This window comes from Sceloporus occidentalis, unplaced genomic scaffold (genome assembly GCF_023333645.1).
Source record: "Sceloporus occidentalis isolate IW3139 unplaced genomic scaffold, rSceOcc1.0.p SCAF_46, whole genome shotgun sequence".
In the NCBI taxonomy this organism is placed as follows: domain Eukaryota; kingdom Metazoa; phylum Chordata; class Lepidosauria; order Squamata; family Phrynosomatidae; genus Sceloporus; species Sceloporus occidentalis.
The window spans coordinates 5,261,073-5,279,329 of record NW_028317026.1 but is presented as its reverse complement, the minus strand read 5'-3'; the positions used below and the strand labels follow the sequence as shown (position 1 = coordinate 5,279,329).

The 18,257-nt window shown below is 37.8% G+C and overlaps 1 protein-coding gene across 1 annotated transcript; it reads right to left on the bottom strand.

Moving 5' to 3' along the window:
• Nucleotides 1-5,036: 5,036 nt before the first annotated feature.
• LOC149289364 (myozenin-2-like) lies at nt 5,037-17,829 on the bottom strand. The gene is made up of 5 exons (XM_089490784.1): nt 17,754-17,829; nt 10,598-10,767; nt 6,906-7,035; nt 5,855-6,038; nt 5,037-5,268 (listed from the first exon to the last, which is right to left on the bottom strand). The coding sequence occupies exons 1-5, from the start codon at nt 17,827-17,829 to the stop codon at nt 5,037-5,039; spliced, it is 792 nt and encodes a 263-aa protein (XP_089346910.1).
• Nucleotides 17,830-18,257: the final 428 nt, after the last annotated feature.

Sequence of the window (18,257 nt, the reverse complement as noted above, 5' to 3'; positions counted from 1 at the left end):
TATACAAATTTTGGTTTTTTTTTTATATATAACTTCAGCTCACCTTTGGTAAATCTGCAGTGGAAAGACCCAGACAAGCTTCTTGAAATGGGGGGAAAGAATTAAGGTGATTTGACTCTCCATTTTGAACAGCTTTGACCTTGAGATCAAATTGCCCATTATCCCTGACTGGTCTTGGGAGCTTTTAAATCAATGATTGAAGCACACAACTCTGAGATCTCAATTGAACACACACACATAGAAATAAATTTCTATCATAGGGAAAAAGCTATGCTGTTATAATTATCAATAGATAAATCTATCTATATCTGAAATTGATAAGCATCCCTACTCCTTACTCCATGCTATGATGCTGATATCACCCATAGTCTCTTACATATTTGCTTTGTCCTAGCAGGGTGAACAGGGGGATTTGTGCCTTAGCTACCACATACATTTTCTCCCTGTTCTGTCCTGTGATATCACATTCTCATTCATTTACTTTAAGGCTCCTACTGGAAGAGTATGAAGGTAGCACATGGCCTAGTTATATAGCAGTCCAATTTATGATCACGATCAATTTATTGTGCAAACACACAAAGACAAAAGGTTTCTGCTAGTGGCTCTTGAAATGGAAAAGAGACTAGGATTATTCCTACCCTCTCTGCCAGCATCCTCCTCTTTATGATATTTCTTTCTGACATGTCTGTTATCATCTTCTCTAAAATACATAGATCTAATAATATATAAAACCTGTATGATATTTTTGGAACACTTGACAAAGAAAAAAAAAGGAAGCAGTAAAAGTTATTATGCTGCATTCCTTTCATATATGTAGCTTGGAGTACTTCTCCAGCACGATAACAAGGTATTGTTGGGTGATGTCTTCATCATTCTAGTATTTCTTATTACTTCCCTGATCCTCCTATATTAAGCCTTATTATCATAAGTAGTAATTTCAAATATTACATAATTACTTAATTAGCCTGACTTAAATGAATACCAACCTATGAGGAATCATTGTTCATTGTTTCTACTACCAATGTCTCTCCAGAGATTTAAAGAGATAGTCATCCTTGCCACAGCTTAGCTACAGACCTTATGTATCACTGCACATTGATGTTACTCTTTGGTGCAAAAAAAATCAACTATTCTCATTATCCCTCATATACCATATCTCATATAGGAAAGTGTCCGTGTAGCGCTTGAAGACTTTTTTTTATTTTTTTATTATAAAAAGTGTATTGGTTACTTGTATTGGTTCACACCCATAAGTACAGCAGAATTTACTTTGTTTGGGGGGAAACTGCCAAAAATCCTTTATACATTTGTCAAACTCATTGTTTTATATGAAATGAAAGTGGGATTAAATCAGAAACCTAGAGCCCATGAAATTGCACAGTTAATTTACAGAAATTGAGCTTGTATAGTTATAATCCATGTTGTGATAGGTCAAGATATTATTCTTCACATAGTGCTCTGTAAAACATACAATGATCTTAAGGTTTTTTTCCCAAATCCTACATTTTTTCTGCATCTAATAAACATGCATAATATTTCTTTTTTGGTTAAAATAAACAATAAAGACAGTCGAGTACATTATTAAAACCCACCTGATTTGTATAACATGGAAACAATATCCTAATATCCTTTTCTTGTGATCTGCAAGGGCAACCTTTATAAGGGTTGGTGACTTTTAGCATAGGAGATTGATTAGAATGCTTGTTTGGAGGCGAGCTGCTACTCATTTAAGTTTTCATGAGATGAAAATTTAAAGGGGACATATTTATAAGTGAGAGAAGAGCCGATTAACCAGTTAACGGTCCAACGGTAGTCTATACTGCCATAACCTCCTATGCTATTCTAAGAAATTGTGTGTTTCTGCATCATGCTCTTAAGAAGTGTGGGTTCCCATGGATTTTTTGAGGAATACAGGCTTTTTGTACACTAGAACTTATCTTTGATTTCTTACCCCTGTATTCGACTGTATGCAGGGGTCTCTTTTATGACCCACGGTGATTAGGGCTCTTTTACAGGTCTCACACGGTTCCAAGGAATGCTGAAGGGTCTGCACAGAGAAACACCATACTGTTTGCACTTACATATATGAAATAGTTAAATCATTGGTGACATGGACATATGCAAATATATTAAGGCTCCTGAAACATTATTAGACTAGTTTATTTGTTAAGGATGGGAACGGTGACTGCACACGATGGTCTGTTAAATTGTAGGTCTCTGCATTTAAATGCATTACCTGGGTCTTGTTTTCTGTCTCTGAGGAGCTTTTTTAGATCCACCGGTTTAGTCTGACTGTGATTTTTGGTTGCAAGTGATCTTGTTGTAATTACATTTAGGCTTTTTACATGGTTGATTGCAATCTGTAATGTCATTTTCCTGAACGGCCCTCATGGTTTCAGCTTAATGAATCTCCTCTTTCGAGTTTCTAACTGAGCTGACTGTGAGATTTCTTCAAACTTTTAAAATTGTTATAATTATTCCATACACATGTATTGCCCATACTTCAAGGAGAGAAATACTGTAGATTACCGTAGGTTGCTTTAAAATGTTTCATTTTAATTTGTGAGTGACTTGCAATACCAAACATATTTAACCCTCAACATTTTGACTGCAATTTTGAGAGACTTTTCTAGACAGACCCAGAGCCAGACTCTCCGTGAGACGCACTAGGCACATACCTTGGTTCTGGATAATACAGCTGCCTTATTAGCAGGGTCTTTCATCCGGACTCTCGTCCGGGGTATCACACAGAGCTTAAAATGGTCATGCAATTGGACATTATATGACCCTGAACTACTATTGCCACAGCTCACCCAGAGTTAAGAGAAAATGTGTCTTCTTGGTTTAGGGGTACTGGAGGGTTTTTATCCAGCACTGTGCGGCTCTTATATTTTTAACTGATTGTTATATATGGTTTTGAATGTACTTGTACCAGTATCATGCAAGGGCATGCAAGTTTGCCCTCTGCCAAAAATCACAAAAGGACCCCTCAGGACCCCCTTTCCATCAAGGGGGTGAGTGATAATAAACCTCATATAACCATTATACCATTATATGACCACATTATCCCTTTCACCCCATGCCCTGTTCCGGGTAATGGGATGTTAAGTATAATAAAGAATCTTCCTCTAGGAGACACAGACAGGGCCGGTGGGGGGAACTGGATTGGGTCATTTCGACACTTTAACTCCCTAACTGCAGAGAGAGAACGAAATAACGAAAAAAGACAGAGAAAGGAGAAGGGAAAAGGAAATAAAGAAGAGAGAGTGAATATTGAAATTAAGAATGGGAGAAGAAATAGGGACACATGGGGGAGAGTGAAAGAAAGATGTAGAATGAGAGAAAAACAAGATAAGCAAAAGGATAGAAAAGAAAGAGAGAAATGAGAAAAAATGCATGCCATTTTAATTACAGGTAAAAAATAAAAACACAGGAGTTTAATAACACTGTTTACAGTAGAGGACATTGGAAAGGCCAGTGTTATTCCCCCAATCTCAGTTTCACAGTGTGAACTAATGCTGAAATCAGTTAGACAGGTCTCTGAACAACTCTACCAAATATTTGCCCCAATACCAACAGAGAAAAAGAGCGTGGATAAAACCCAATTACCAATTGGTAGCTAAAATATAGGATTTAGGGAATGACCATAACATATGTGATAGTTCTGATATTTGGCTACTCTGACTATGAAACTTTTTAAATACCTGATTCTTTAAGACAAAATAATCATGCTTCTAAATACAATTTTTAATAACTAGTCTGTGAAATCCCAGTGACGTTCCAGTTGAGTTAGTTACATCGTGGTTAGTCCTGTTTCACAAGGTGGTTACATTGTATTCAGATTTGAACTCTTTGAAAACATCATCGCTGTGTATGAGTTAACACACCATGACTGCGGTTACATTGGGAAAACCTTTGTTGTGGATACTGCTCCTTCCAAATCATCCTTAAAAAATGATTTCACATACAAGCTATGGATGCATTACATAATTACATCAGAGATGTCTTAAATATCTATTGTCCCAAAGGTATTATGTATTTAAGTTCTGAAACAATAATGTTTTTGTATTCAACAGTAATCTCGTTTGTTTTCTGTTACCTTGCTGGTTTGTACAGTAGTCACAAATTTCTTTAGATTTTTTTTGGATTTATTGCTTCTTGTGAACAGGTCCATTGTAACCCTTTTATTATGTTGTATGACACACTACTTTAAAGAATAGCAATTGACACTTTTTTATACATGCAAAATTACATTTACAAACATAAATGTATTTTAGACATTCTAAATCTTGTTGTAGCTATATCTTACAGCATCTAAACACTACACCTTATTCTATACTGATGGTGGCATTGCAGAAAAAAGGCACATTTCATTCAAACTAGTGAGGTTTATACTAGCGCGTACTAGTTTTAATCCCCTCTGGGGACTTATCATACTTGAAACATTACTAAATAGGTAATTAGCTGTACACATACAAGCAGTGAAAGCTGTCAGTATTTCAGTTTTTCACTGAAAGAGATTTTTTTTATTCTGCTTTAAGATGAAGAACCTATTTTAAGGTGCTGTTTCACTTACTTTGCTGCTAAAATACATTTATAATTAAATGCATGCATTGAGTTTTAGGGAATGCTTAGATGTCACGTGACACCAAACCAGGCACCCAAAGGTTTTGACTATAGAGACTTGAAAATCATCCTTAAATTTTCAGTGTTGCAAATTAAATCTTTAGAGTGAAGAATAAAACAGCAGATCGTCTGGGATTATTGTTTTATATAGATAGAATAGCACCTTTAAGCTGGTATTTCATATCAGAATTTAAACATAAAAATGCTACATATGTTTAACAGTCTGATTTATTGGTTTTTATACCAGCATCAATGGTCCTGGGTTTAGAGATTTCTCATTTGCATTCCAATGAAGATATCATTAAAACTGGACCATTGGTAGCCCTTGAGGACATGTTGGAGAGTCAAGTACATAACATTGACATAGATTGAGTGGTAATAAAAACTTCCTCTGAGGAAATGCCTACATGTTACAGATCATCAGTCTCAGGAACATCAGGGTCAATTAAGTCAGAACACAGTATAATCGGAACATTATCGCATGTCCATCCTTGGGCTGTTCTGTTGAAAGATTTCCTTGAAGTTAGGGGGTTGGGCTGGATGTTAAAAGTGGAGTCATTCATAAACTGTAGATCAAACTCTGGAATCTTAAATGTAGTCAACCTCGATGCATTTTCAAATCCTCCAAACGGTGTGGCAGCTCTGAAATTGAAATACAGAATACAAAGTGGATGAAAAACTGCTACTACACTATTATCCTACAATGACTGGTCTGCTTCGCAGAAAAAATACAATTTGATCTATAGGTTCACCTAATCTAGCAATAGAGGAAATACACTATACCATTATCAGCTCTTCGGGCATAATTTAGAAGTTAAACAATGGTATTGGTCTTAAAAAGTCTCACTTTTTAAATCAGAAAACCACTGTACAGTCTTTAATGATTTATTTTATGGAAAACATTTTTAGCCTCATAACATTTTTTTTACTCTATAGGACCTTTTAGCTGATACATAACCTTGGTTTTTATTTTACATTTTTACAGTGCTTAACAAATGTCCCACAACCTGGGCCATTAAGTATTACCTTTACGCATATATTTTCAACCATAATTTTGTTGTGTATTGGCCATTGTTTTAATATATATGCAAACAGCATTGTACAATGATGTTGTATGCAAAAATCACATGAAGTACATAGGGATATATGTTGCATTTACTATATCTAAACCTTATTCTTTGTGTTCTGCATACATCGCGAAAAGTTGCTTATCTGTAATAGCGGTTACCTGTTGAAGCTCCTGTAGTCAGGAATCTCTGCTGTCTGCCCAGGCTCTGGCATTTTAGGGTACAAAGCCTCTAGAAGGTCTGGTTCGTTGCCAATGGCTTCTTGCCAAGGAGACATATAGTACTTGGGAACAGCGGTTTCATTGAACTTTTCAGGTGGAATTTCCTTAAGTGGACCTGTGTACCCTGTGATAGAAATAAATTATGACTGAGAATCAACATCTCATTGAAGCACATGGTCAGTTGGTCGGTGGTGATAAGTCCATTTAAGTTCAGTCCTAATGCCAAACTTATTAGTTCAGTACATTGTTGTTGTACTGCTGTAGCCATAAGTGTGACAAAAACCATCAATTATCAAAGAGAGAGACTGTGTGATTTTTATTGACTTTTAACCATTCTGAAGTCCAAAGAGAGACAAGATACGACAATCCTACCCAGACAGTAATGCAATGTTGATCGTCCTGATAAAAGTTCTATTCTGATGGTTCCGCTGTGTAATGCTTTTTGTAGGCACTAGGCATTTCATTTCTTCGAACTTTTTTTTACGTTAACACAACAATCTTTACTATTGTTTCACTCTTTCTACATTTCTCAGGTTTTTTAAACTGGTATATATGCTATTTTAATTTTTCCCATTTATATCCGACCCATGTTCTATTGCCTCAAAAGTGTATTTACTTGATTTCCCACACTACAGGAAGACCTTGTCAGAGGCAACACTGCCTATAAGCAGATTAAACAGTTGCTAACGTCCCCTTTTGGCAAGGTTGGCCCTAGAATTTTTAGCTTTTCCTAGCTTATGCAAACCTTTTTCTAGGGCCCTCTTCCTGCTTTTACTCGCTTGTTGGGTAGAACCTCCTGTTGCCTTGCTTGTAAAAGTTGCACCCATCTCACTGAAGTTATCTCCTTCCTCACTGTCTGGAAATCTCCCAAATTGCGTGTTATGGGTGTTAAACATTCCTAAAGAATTCCACAAGCTACTAGTTTGTTTTCATGTCTGTTCTACACCGCGGAAATGGTGGATAAACCAGCTGTGTCCTAGACTTTCCTTACCTGGAGCAATGTTTTCAGGGTTGGGTGGGCTACGAGGATCCGGTGTATTAGGAGGTGTTTGTGGAGAGATTTGCTGGGAAGCATCCACAGCGTTTTCTTCTGTCTTCTGATTTTGATTTATTTGGTTTTGCTAAAGACAGATGGAAAATGAGAGAGCTGTTTTTTTTATTATAAACATGAGTATAAAAATGACATAATAAGCTAAATTAGCCCTATCATAGATGTTGACCATGGGCTAGACTTTTTATTGCGACAGCTAACACAGGATGTTCAAATACACTCTCATAATTCAAGCAAAATACAGACACCAAGATTTCAGGTGGAAATTTGGAAGCACTTTTAAAGGGGCAGTCAAATATATTTCGTTTTTTCAATGAAGATCAATGACACATACTAGTTTATTGTTTCCGTCACCTCCTAAAAGAAGAATGCATATCAATGTGCTTTATGAGTAGTTTAGTATGCATATTTTAAGAACAAAAAAAAAGCAGTTACCTTCAATACAAGCTGTAACTACCCATCTTGCTGTTTTTACATTTTTTGCCACTGAATGGCTGCCTAAAATTACTGGGATTGCTTTCTACACATGTGCTTTGGGGTCTCAATGGAACCTGCTTGTTCTCTTCCAGTACTGTGTATTCCTTTTACAGCAGGCTGTGTGCATCACATTATTATAGAGCTTTACCAACCCAATTCAAATTTAGGGTCAGTAGTGTATTATGGCCTAGGCAGAGCACGAGTAGTAGGTAGAGAAAGATGCAGCACGCCACATGAATACATAATCGCTGGTTGCTGCCCTTCTATTGCTGATCCTATCTGTAGTTTCATATGTCCATTGGATCCATATCATGTATGTTGTATAATAGAAGCAAGATTGTGATGGGGCCTCAACCTTTTGTTTCTGGAAATCCAAAGTCTTAAGTGATGCACTGCTTGTTATATCATGTTTGCCTGTTGTACAATACAATATGATACTGCTATATAAATAAATAATAATATCACAATGTGTTCCTTAGCAAATATATATTGTACAATTATCTAATTGATCCCAATATTCAAATGTCAGAGTTTAAAGGGCAGTTTTGCCAAGACCTGAGTTCACCTAAATGAGCAGTATTTCTAGAGGTAGACTGGCCCAGCAGAGCTGTTCAAATTCTTTAACAAGCCCAACATGACCCTTAACACAATGTTATGCGACCCACAATGGTGACGTGGAAGCTTGTAGCTTGTGAGACAAAAGGAAGACCAGGCGTCTGCAAAGTAAGGGTGTTTGGGCGGAGTAAATCCTAGACGTAAAATAATATATACAGCTTATACCTACAATATATGACCAAAAGTATGTGGACACCTCTCCATAGACAAACATCATTATGTCGTTGCTCAATGACTTTAAAAATGGCACTTTTGGCAGAAGTCAGTTTGTGACATTTCTGCCCTGTTGAATCTGTAAGTGCTATTATTGTGAATGGTCTAGGAGTAACAGCTCATCCATGAAGAGATATGTATGTACAATCAAAAGGCAGGATGTTTAATACTTGGCAGTAAAGAGGTTAACGATGTTGCAACAAAGTATTACAAAGTTAATACCTTAGTTCTACTTCATCGATCAAAAGGTAAAAGTACAGATTTGTTCTTAAAAGCTTTGAAATGGTTTTCAAGTACCATGTTTGATGAACAAATTTAATAATGTGAAAAATCAAAGGTGTTTCCATACTATGCTGGAAAAATTAAGGTTTCTCTAACCAACTGGGAGTGCAGTCGTCTGACGACATAGTGAATGAAATGACTTCTCTAACATGAGTCACGCTGGCTTCCTATTTCGCAATGTACCCAGATGCTTTGTTATTGTACACAGAGTTCTGTTTGGTTTCAAGCAAAACATTTGACTTTCTCGTCTTCAGTCACCTGTGGAGGCTGGGATTGAAGCAAAACATTAACAAAAAGCATGAATCATCTACTTTTACAGTTGTAGCATGCAGACTTAATGTACTGGATTGTGGGGGTTTTCCATTTTCTTTTTTAATTTTTCAACCCACTCTACAGACTAACTGTGGGCCAGCTTTCATTCCAGAATTACAGAATTACGGCCACAATAAAGTCAATATTTGGGTGATAAAGTTGATTGTGAATTAACCTGGTAATGTGAGGGTAGCAGTCACAAGTGCAACAAATGAAATTTGCCCTTAAATGCCCTGTATGAAGTAATGATGTTGGCACAAAACATTGATGGTAGCCTTACCTGGAAACTTTCTGGGATAGGCTATTTATGAGCTTCTGGGTGTGGCTTTTTTCAAGGGGCGGGGCCAGTCCCACTTAGACTTTAGCAAGCAGAGAATACGTTGTAAGGGGCAGGAAGTAGTGAAAACCTGGACAGGAAGTAGACATTGCCAGACACCATTGCCTTGCCTTGATATTGAAGAAACTTACCCAGAGTTCCAGGAAAGCAGCGCTTCATCTGGAGACTCCAGGTCAAACTCCCATATCGTTATATATACACTTTATAATATAAATCGGTGCAGTGTGGGTACTCACGGCTGTGAGTAAGGCCAGAATATTGCCTCAATGCAAATGCGAATATCAATAAACCAGATCTCTCAATTATGCAAAGATAATATATCTGACATTTTTTACCCTAAATACTAGGATTGTATTAGACCTTTAAAAGACATAAGATGAAAAATGAGGACTGAATTGTACAGGCTACACTCCTTACATCAGCAATAATGAAGACACTAGTTTTTGGGGGCTATAGAATTTTGTTATAAGAAATTGCATTTGGAATTATTACATTTAAATTTGAATGTATTTACTGCTGTGCAATGATTATATAACGATGTTACTGCAGCACTAAGGTGATGCAACATTTTATACACCTTGTCAAAGTGTATGATGATGTAATATCATGTGCTTCTGTTATTTGTCTTATTAATCTCTGACTAACATCACTTGTAGTATCAGGAAGTAAGTAATCTTCAGACATGAATGGTACAGTAGATTAGCTGTCGAAGAATTCAGAAAGGTGTTTTTATTGCTATCGCAGAATGTGTCTATAGTTTCTGGGAAGATACCATGTGTTGCATACCATATGAGCTGTGTATCGAGTGAATGAGGCATTCTAATGTCACACTGTGGCTAAGGCTCTATTAAATAATGATTTAATACAGTACATCTTGTGGGTTTTCCAGTCACTCGGCAGGATGGATATAATACAGCTCAGCCTGATGGTATAATAGAAGGTTATTAAGTTGTTGCAAAGATTAAATTCATATAATGAAACTGCTTTGTTGTTTTTAATATAAATATATATATATATATATATATATATATATATAGGCAATATGCAGAGGATGTATGATAATTAAAGTGGTGATTAGCGAGAACACCCCACACATTGATACAAGGTGTAGTATAATACTAGTGGGTGCAGGCATAGGCTTTTCCAGGAAAAGTCTTCATGCCAGAAAGCCTTGCTAGAATCAACATCAGCAAGGCACTTGGGTTATGGTGATCATATGGTGAGCACAAGGGACTCAATTCAGTCTCAACAGTCATTAATGTGTAAAATGAGGCACATAGTTTTCCACATCGTATGCTCAGTGACCCTCAATAGTCTTATAATAATATTAAAAAGGGGAAGAAGCATGAAAACGCCATTGCTCTGGAATTCTCTGATTTCCAGGAAAAATACTCACAATGGTCTGTGGCTTCATTGAATATGGAAAGTTTTCATATGTGTACTTGTCGGACCTCCGTTGTCGCATCTTGAAGAGCCTTGCTCCCCGGTTGTTTAGTAGAGAAAGTTCTTCTAACATGATGTCTCTGGGGACACTGATCTTCTTCCCAAAATCAAGATCCTCCAATTCTGCAATATATACAGACATATATGCTTATTATCAGAAATAGTTGGAGATAGTTGCAGTATTTGTGGACCGAGATGCAACTCTGTGCAAATATTTTAAAACACTCAGAGGACGCATTTGTTTTAATGTGATATAACCTGACCAATATGCGTGAAAATGTGTATAAGATAACTATTACATTTATTATAGTTGCAAACAGATACAGTAATTAGCAGATGGCATGGTTTCAGTACATGGTGTAACTCTTTTGATCAAGAAACTGCCCTGGGAATAAAAAGCAGATTTGTTCCTATTCTGATTACGACTTAATCAATGTCACAAGAGACAAAAGCCCACACACCATCACCATTATCTCGAGCAGATGCCAGACTTGACAAACTTATTATCATCATCATCATGTCTAGATTAAGTAGGGTCACCCTCATTTTCATTGGCTGACTGCCTATCTATGAAGCTTAACACGCTGTGTTATTCATCATATTTGATTAAGAACTAAAATGTACAAAATCATTTCACACAATTCAAGAAACTTGCTTAGGTTAGGCCCTTGTTGACTTGATCGCATTTGAAACCCCCCCACCGTTTTTAATAGGCAATTTATCATAGGAAGTCAATATTTTACTGACAGAAAAATATATTTTCAATGTTTACATAGAACGGGCCTGGCACAGTTATATTTTTTAAAATTTGTATTCATTAGTAAAATAGGAAACAGGGCCGTTGAGCTAGAAAGCAGCAGCCTCAGGTGATCCAAAGGGCTTCCGTTGATTCCAGAGGGAGAACCTGCCTGCCACTGATTGACTGCTTCAAGTGGCAATAATAGTCAGGCCATGGAGGAGGGTCAGCCTCTTCTTTGTTAGGTGCTTTCATTTTTTTTTTTTTATGTTATACATGCAGACTTATTGTAACAATAATTAAAACACCAACATTCAGTAGTTGTGATAGGAAGACTAAAGTTTTGTTGATGGAGAAAGGCAATGTTCCCTCTAATTTTTCTTAGGTGGTGTGCGCAGAAAATTTCTCTTGTGCAAAAATTTTCCCAGAGCCAAAAGTTTTTTCGCACAATATGCTTCTGCAAATGTTAAATTTAAATTGTTATTCTATATTTTTGGTACAGCTCGCTCATGGTTAATAACACTACATTATAGTGTGATAATGTAGTATTAGTTACACAACAGTATTACTTACTGTAATGTTTTTTAAAGGTGAAATTCTCACTGCATAAGTAAATTATGAGCGAATCGCGAGCGGAGGCTCCAGGCCGCATAAAGGATAAAAAAAATTGGGAAAAACTGTTGTGCGCAGGGGCGTACCTAGAGTATTTGTCACCTGGGGCAGATCCTGTACGTGGGACCCCTACACACACACTCTTTAAAACTGCATAGCTTCTATCGTTAGGCAAACATTGACAGGGGTACAGCATAATTTATCATTATTTACTAAGGCAGACATTGATGGTGGTACAGCATAACTGCTATCATTATATACTGAGGCAAACACTGACAGTGGTACAGCAGCACATCTATCACTATATACTGAGGCACGCATTGACGGTGGTACAGCATAACACCTATCACTATATACAGAGGCACACATTGACCGTGGTACAACACAACACCTAACACTATACATTGAGCCAGACATTGACAATAATGCAGCATAACCCCAATCACTATATACTAAGTCAAACATTGATGTGGTGTAGGCCTACCACTTTAGTGTCTGGCCTAGTATCTATGTATATATATATATATATATATTCTGAAAAATTCTGGACCTGAAAATTTAGCATTCACTTGACTGAAACCGAAAATGAACCCACCACACACCTTTAAAAACAAAAAAAACACTTTTATTAAAAGTAACACATCAAAATTAGACAAAAAAATCAATAACTATATATATATATATATATATATATATATATATGTGATAAACAACAATCACACTCCTATCATGTCCAGGTTCTAGCATGTACTGGTTGCTTGGGCATGATAGGAGTGGGATTGCTGTTAGCAATCATATATATATATATTAATATGGTTATCGAATTTTTCTGTCCAATTTTGGTGTGTTACTTACTTTTAATAAAGGTGTGGTTAACACACCAAAATTGAACAAAAAAAATCTCCTATCATGCTTAGGCAGCCAGTACATGCTGGAACCTGAGCATGATAGGAATATGATTACAGGCTCCCTATGCCATGCTATCCCCCCCACACACTTACACATCCATGCTATCACACACACTCATTCACAAACATTCAGTTTAAACTACAGCATAACACCCATCACTCTCACACACTTGCTAATTCACTTTTTTCCTCCTCTTCGTTCTTCCTCTTCTGTGTCCTCTCCTTCCAGTGCAGTGGAGGCGGTGGGCGCAGCTTCAGTGCTGTGCGCCGGGATATGACATCAAATCCCGACGCACAGCATCAGTTGCCGCGCGCATCGCAAGGGAGCAGGGTCGGAGGTCTGCATTAACAGATCTCCCTCTAACCGAGCCTGCACTTCTAGCGGCGGACCAGTAGCGGACCGCCCCCCCCGTTCTGTACGCTACTGGTTGTGCGCACAATTTTTGTTCGAGTGCGCTCCCTCTTAAAGCTATGTGCGCGCGCACAAACGCACAGCTTAGAGGGAACACTGGAGAAAGGTACTGGTCCAGGTTTCTCTAAGCAGTGAACCAATACTACTATTTTCAACGTCAGTTTAGTGTTGCGCTGTAAGATGATGTTACAGGGGAATCTGGGGTTTCAGCAAAGATCATTGGCATGAAACCAAACAGAAGGTCGAAAGGGTATTTTTTTTATGGCCCAAATGCATTCGGATATCCTGATATGGACTATTAGGCAAAAGAGGCCAAAAATTGACCAATTTATTTTGATTGTTATAATTAAGATTTTTATAGATTGTACACCGGAGGCCTTATGTTTTAAAGTTTTACTATCCTGAATCACATACGGTTCATAGATTGACATTGTGATTTTACTATATAGGTATTGATAATTTTACCCCTTGGGGATATGAGCACACCCCTCCTAATTATTGAGCTTAGGTGTTTCAGCCACACAGACTAACAGGTATATATAATCAAGTACATAAGCAGCCATCTCCATAGACAAATATTGGCAGTAGAATGAGTCGTACTGAAGAGGTTGGTGACTTTAAACGTAGCACTGTCATAAGATGCCACCTTTGCCACAGGTGAATTTGTGAAATTTCTGCCCTCCTAAATCTGTCCCAGTCCACTGTAAATTATACTTCTGTGAAGTGGGAATGTCAAGGGCAATAACAGCTTAGCCGCGAAGCGGTAGACCATGCACACCATTACAGTGGAGCTATTGAGTGCTCAAGTGCGTAGCACGTAAAAATTAGCTTTCCTCTGTAGTATTACCACTACACAGTTCCAAACTGCTTCTGAAAGCAACATCAGCACAAGCACTGTGTGTGGGAACAGGGCCAGCCCTACCATGGAGTAGAGTGGGGCAATTGCTTCAGGTGGCACTTTAAAAGGGGCTTTGCCGCCCCAAGCCCTTTTTTTTTTTTTTTTTTTTAAAGCGGAAGAGAGAGAGGGCGCCGAGTGGTTTTCGCTTACCAAGTTCTCAGTACCCGCTCGGCGCCCCTCTCTCTCCTCTGCGAGCCCTCTAGCTCGGTGCCAGAAGATGACGTAATTTCCGGCGCTTAGCATTACAAGGCGGCACCGAGACCGAGCAGGGAGACTCGCCGCAGGACTGCTGAAAGTTAAGTACAAAGGGGGGGATAGGTTAGATAATAGGGAGGGAGAGGAAGGGTAGATAATGGGGGGGCGGCATTTTAAACTTCGCCCCAGGCGGCATTATGTCTTGGGCCGGCCCTGTGTGGGAAGCTACATAAAAATGGGTTTCTATGGCCAAGCAGCTATACACGAGCTGAAGATTATAATGCACAATGCCAAGCATCGGCTGGAGTGTTGTAAAGCATACTGCAACTGGACTCTGAATGCATAGCGCCTACTGTAAAGTGTGGTGGTAGAGGAGGGATAATGGTCTGGACTGTTTTTAAAGGTTTGGACGAGGCCTCTTAGTTCCAGTGAAGGGTAATGTTAATGCTGCAACAAACAAAGACATTGTGTGCTTTCAACTTTGTTGCACCAGTTTGGAGAAGGCCCTATCTTGTTCCACAATTATGCCTCTTTGTACAAAGCAAGATCCATAAAGTCATGACTTGACTAGTTTTGTCTGAAGAAATCAAGTATCCTGTGTGGTACCCTGAGCATAACCCCATTTAACACCTTTGGGATAGATTGGAAGGCAGATTGTGAGCCAGGCCTTCTCATCCAACATCAATGCCTGACCTCACAAATGCCAATTTGGCTGAAGGGGCATGAACTTCCTCAGGCACGCTGCAAAATCTTGTCAAAAGCAGAGGAGAGAGGCAGTTATGGCTGCAAATAAAGGGCCAACTCCATATTAATGCCCGTGGTTTTGGTAAAGGATATTCAACAAGCTTATATACTGTTGGTGTGATGGTCATCTATCTATCTATATATCTATATCCCATATGATACAGTTTTAAAACAATAGCGATAAGTTTTTTTATATGCAATAGCCCTCATATAATAATTATGTTTAGGTGTTTATGTCTGTATGTTATTACTGTCGTTAGACTTTTTGTGCGTACCATTCACACAGAACACTACAGAACATCTGAGATGGATCTTTACGCATAACAATTGATTGAGATGCTGCCAGCAGGTTTAAAATAACCCCAATAAAAATAACGGCACAAAGTGTCACATGCTCTCCAATATCCTAGGCAGGACAACTGCAAGGTCTTGTGGAAGCATTTATTTCAGTCAAGGTTAACACAATGCAAGGTAAACCACAGGTCCCAATACAATCGTATTTTTCATTTTCATCTTAATGCGCAATAAATGTTTCAAAGATATTTGTGAGATCTAGCCTATATTTGGCTATTATGTGAGGAAAGTGGCTTACATAATGTTTGTTTTATTAATTTTTTTTGTATTTATAAAAGCTACTGAGATTTTTGCTAGAGAATTAGTGTTTAAATTCAGTGGCGTCACTTAGCTTCTCCTTGAAGGAGTTTGGTTGGCCTGGTATAGTTCTTAGTTAAGTCAGTGAGATCTCTGAAACGTCACTTCATGGACTGAGTTATGCATCATGCGAGGCCAGCTCAGCCATTCTTATAGCAGAAACTTTTTAGGGTGCGCCCTACTTAATGTATAGTGATTAGTGAACTCATAGAGCTAAAACCAGATCTCTCCTACAAATACCTGCTTTTGTAGTAAACAAACCCCTCAGTGTTTAAGACAATGTACAGACATGTGTATGAGGCTGTGCATATTTCTCTATGTGAGTATTATTGACCTGTGTGTATATATATATATATATATATATATATAATTAGCTGCACATTTCATTTACCCAAGTAATGTTATTGTGCTAAGTACATTAGTTGACTTGTGCAAGGTACCTACATTGTGCCAAAAGATTTCACGGAGGCATTATGCCAGTAGCTGTGGTTAATCTGTGTCAAAGCCCACCAACTAGGCTTTGTTGGTGGGCTTTGACACAGATTAAAAAAGAAACCATTTATTCCTTCTCTGTCAAAGCTGGCTCCTGCAAATAGGTTATATGCATGTTTATTTTAATAGCACACATGGGTACAAATATTTACTGTTTATTTTTCAAAATTAAAAGTCATACAAAGTTTTTGGCAAGTGTTCTGCAGCGTTTGAAAAAAATATAATGAATTAAATATCATACTGGCTTAAAAGGTCTAAGGACCGTGTTGCGGGAAATAGGACTAATGGCCTTCACTTTCCAGATGATGGAGGTACGGTCAAACCCAGGAACTATAGTTATCACATGGTAACCAGGGATATTCTATGCCCCATGAACTCAACATGTGAGAATGTTATTAACAGATTTAATGGTTCAAACCATAAACGTGTGTATTACAGTGTCATAAATTATTTTCCAGTTTGAGTTTTAAAGGTATTTAAAGAACCACAGCTATTACAGGACAATCCATGCTGTCCTTTTTTTATGGGTCCGTCCTGATTTTTGGGTTGTATCTCCCACTGACCTGTCTTATTGCCTAGCTTTTGTGGGCAATGGTCATCATGGGCGAGTTGGTGAATTAAAAGGGTTTCCCCTGACCAACCCAATGTGCTGTAGATAAAACAAATTAATGTCCTGTATCTGAACGTAGTTATTCATTTACGCTAAAGTTGATACAGTATATTAGAACTCACATGTCAGGACAGACTACTATGTCTTGTATTACCGGCTCTTTTTACTAAGGCTGTCTCCAGGTGGTTAAAGCTTAACAGGAAATAATAAGATGTCAAATCTGCTAAAGTTTATTTGTTTAACATACAGTTTGCACTTTCTCTGAATGGAACAGGACCTTGAATCATGCATTTGGCGCACTCAATACCCATAAAACTAAGATAACTTTTTACACCTTCTAAAATCCACATTTAGTTAGAGAATAACGATTCCCAAGATGGAATTCTTTGAACACACGCTATAAGCATCTCGCTCACAAATAGGTATGTATGCATTTGCATTTAAATGTCAGGGAAGGGAGTTGTGTTGCACGTATATCACATGACGCCTAGGGTTTAAAAGTCCGATCATGGAGGCCGTTTGTGCTGTTAACCCTAAACACAAAGTCTGAAAATCAATCCTAGTAGTCAATCAGCTAATCAGCTGCTAGCTTCATTCCAACAGCAGTTGTTCAGCTCAAAAATAGCTCCAGAATAGACAACTACAAAAGGCTTCAGCTACCAAAGGATGTCAGATATTCTGGCAGATTATTTATGGATGTGCATATGACAATTACACAACGGGTGAAGTAAGGTTAACGCTTTGTGTGCCCAGAAGAGATGCCACAAAATTTGCATAGCCACTTGATACTCAAAGCACTTAATCTACCTAATCTACAGTGAACAGGGACTGTAATGAATAAGTGTTTCTACCAGTTCCTTGGATTTCCTTGAATATGGCCGAGGCCTGTTCTTTCCTCTCTTTTTGAAGTGCACTGTGGGATAGCATTGTCCTTCTTTGGTTGGGCTGTTCTTTTCTGAAAATAAGACAATAACATATAATTATTCATTTTTTTTAGAAATTACTTAAATAAATTACGAGTTTTGTTTTCATTGCGGATGAACACAACAAAGTACCCATTGAGCCACATTCAGCTTAATAACAGGCTAACATTTCAAAAACTATTATCCACTGTAATTATTATTTTATTAAGTAATTATCACTGCCTGGCACGTAATATTCTGCGTATAAAGGTTTGTAATTCTCCCGTATTGGTTGGATTGAGGATTGAACCGAACCACGACTTGTAAGTGCCATTGGCTCCTGTGCCAGGTTTTGTTAAACAATCAGGTTATTCACATAGAGATGCTTGGGGTGTCCTTTTATAAAAATTATACAAAAATTATACAAGTTCCAGTAAATCATTTTTTTGTTTG

Bases quoted from the DNA above. Each gene is read 5' to 3' on its own strand.
- LOC149289364 (XM_089490784.1), bottom strand. From the start codon at position 17,829: ATGCTATCCCACAGTGCACTTCAAAAAGAGAGGAAAGAACAGGCCTCG. The intron at 6,039-6,905 runs GTAAGGAAAGTC...TTTCTATCACAG, and splicing joins CCCTGAAAACATTGCTCCAG to GGTACACAGGTCCACTTAAG. The intron at 5,269-5,854 runs GTAACCGCTATT...TTTCAATTTCAG, and splicing joins GACTACAGGAGCTTCAACAG to AGCTGCCACACCGTTTGGAG.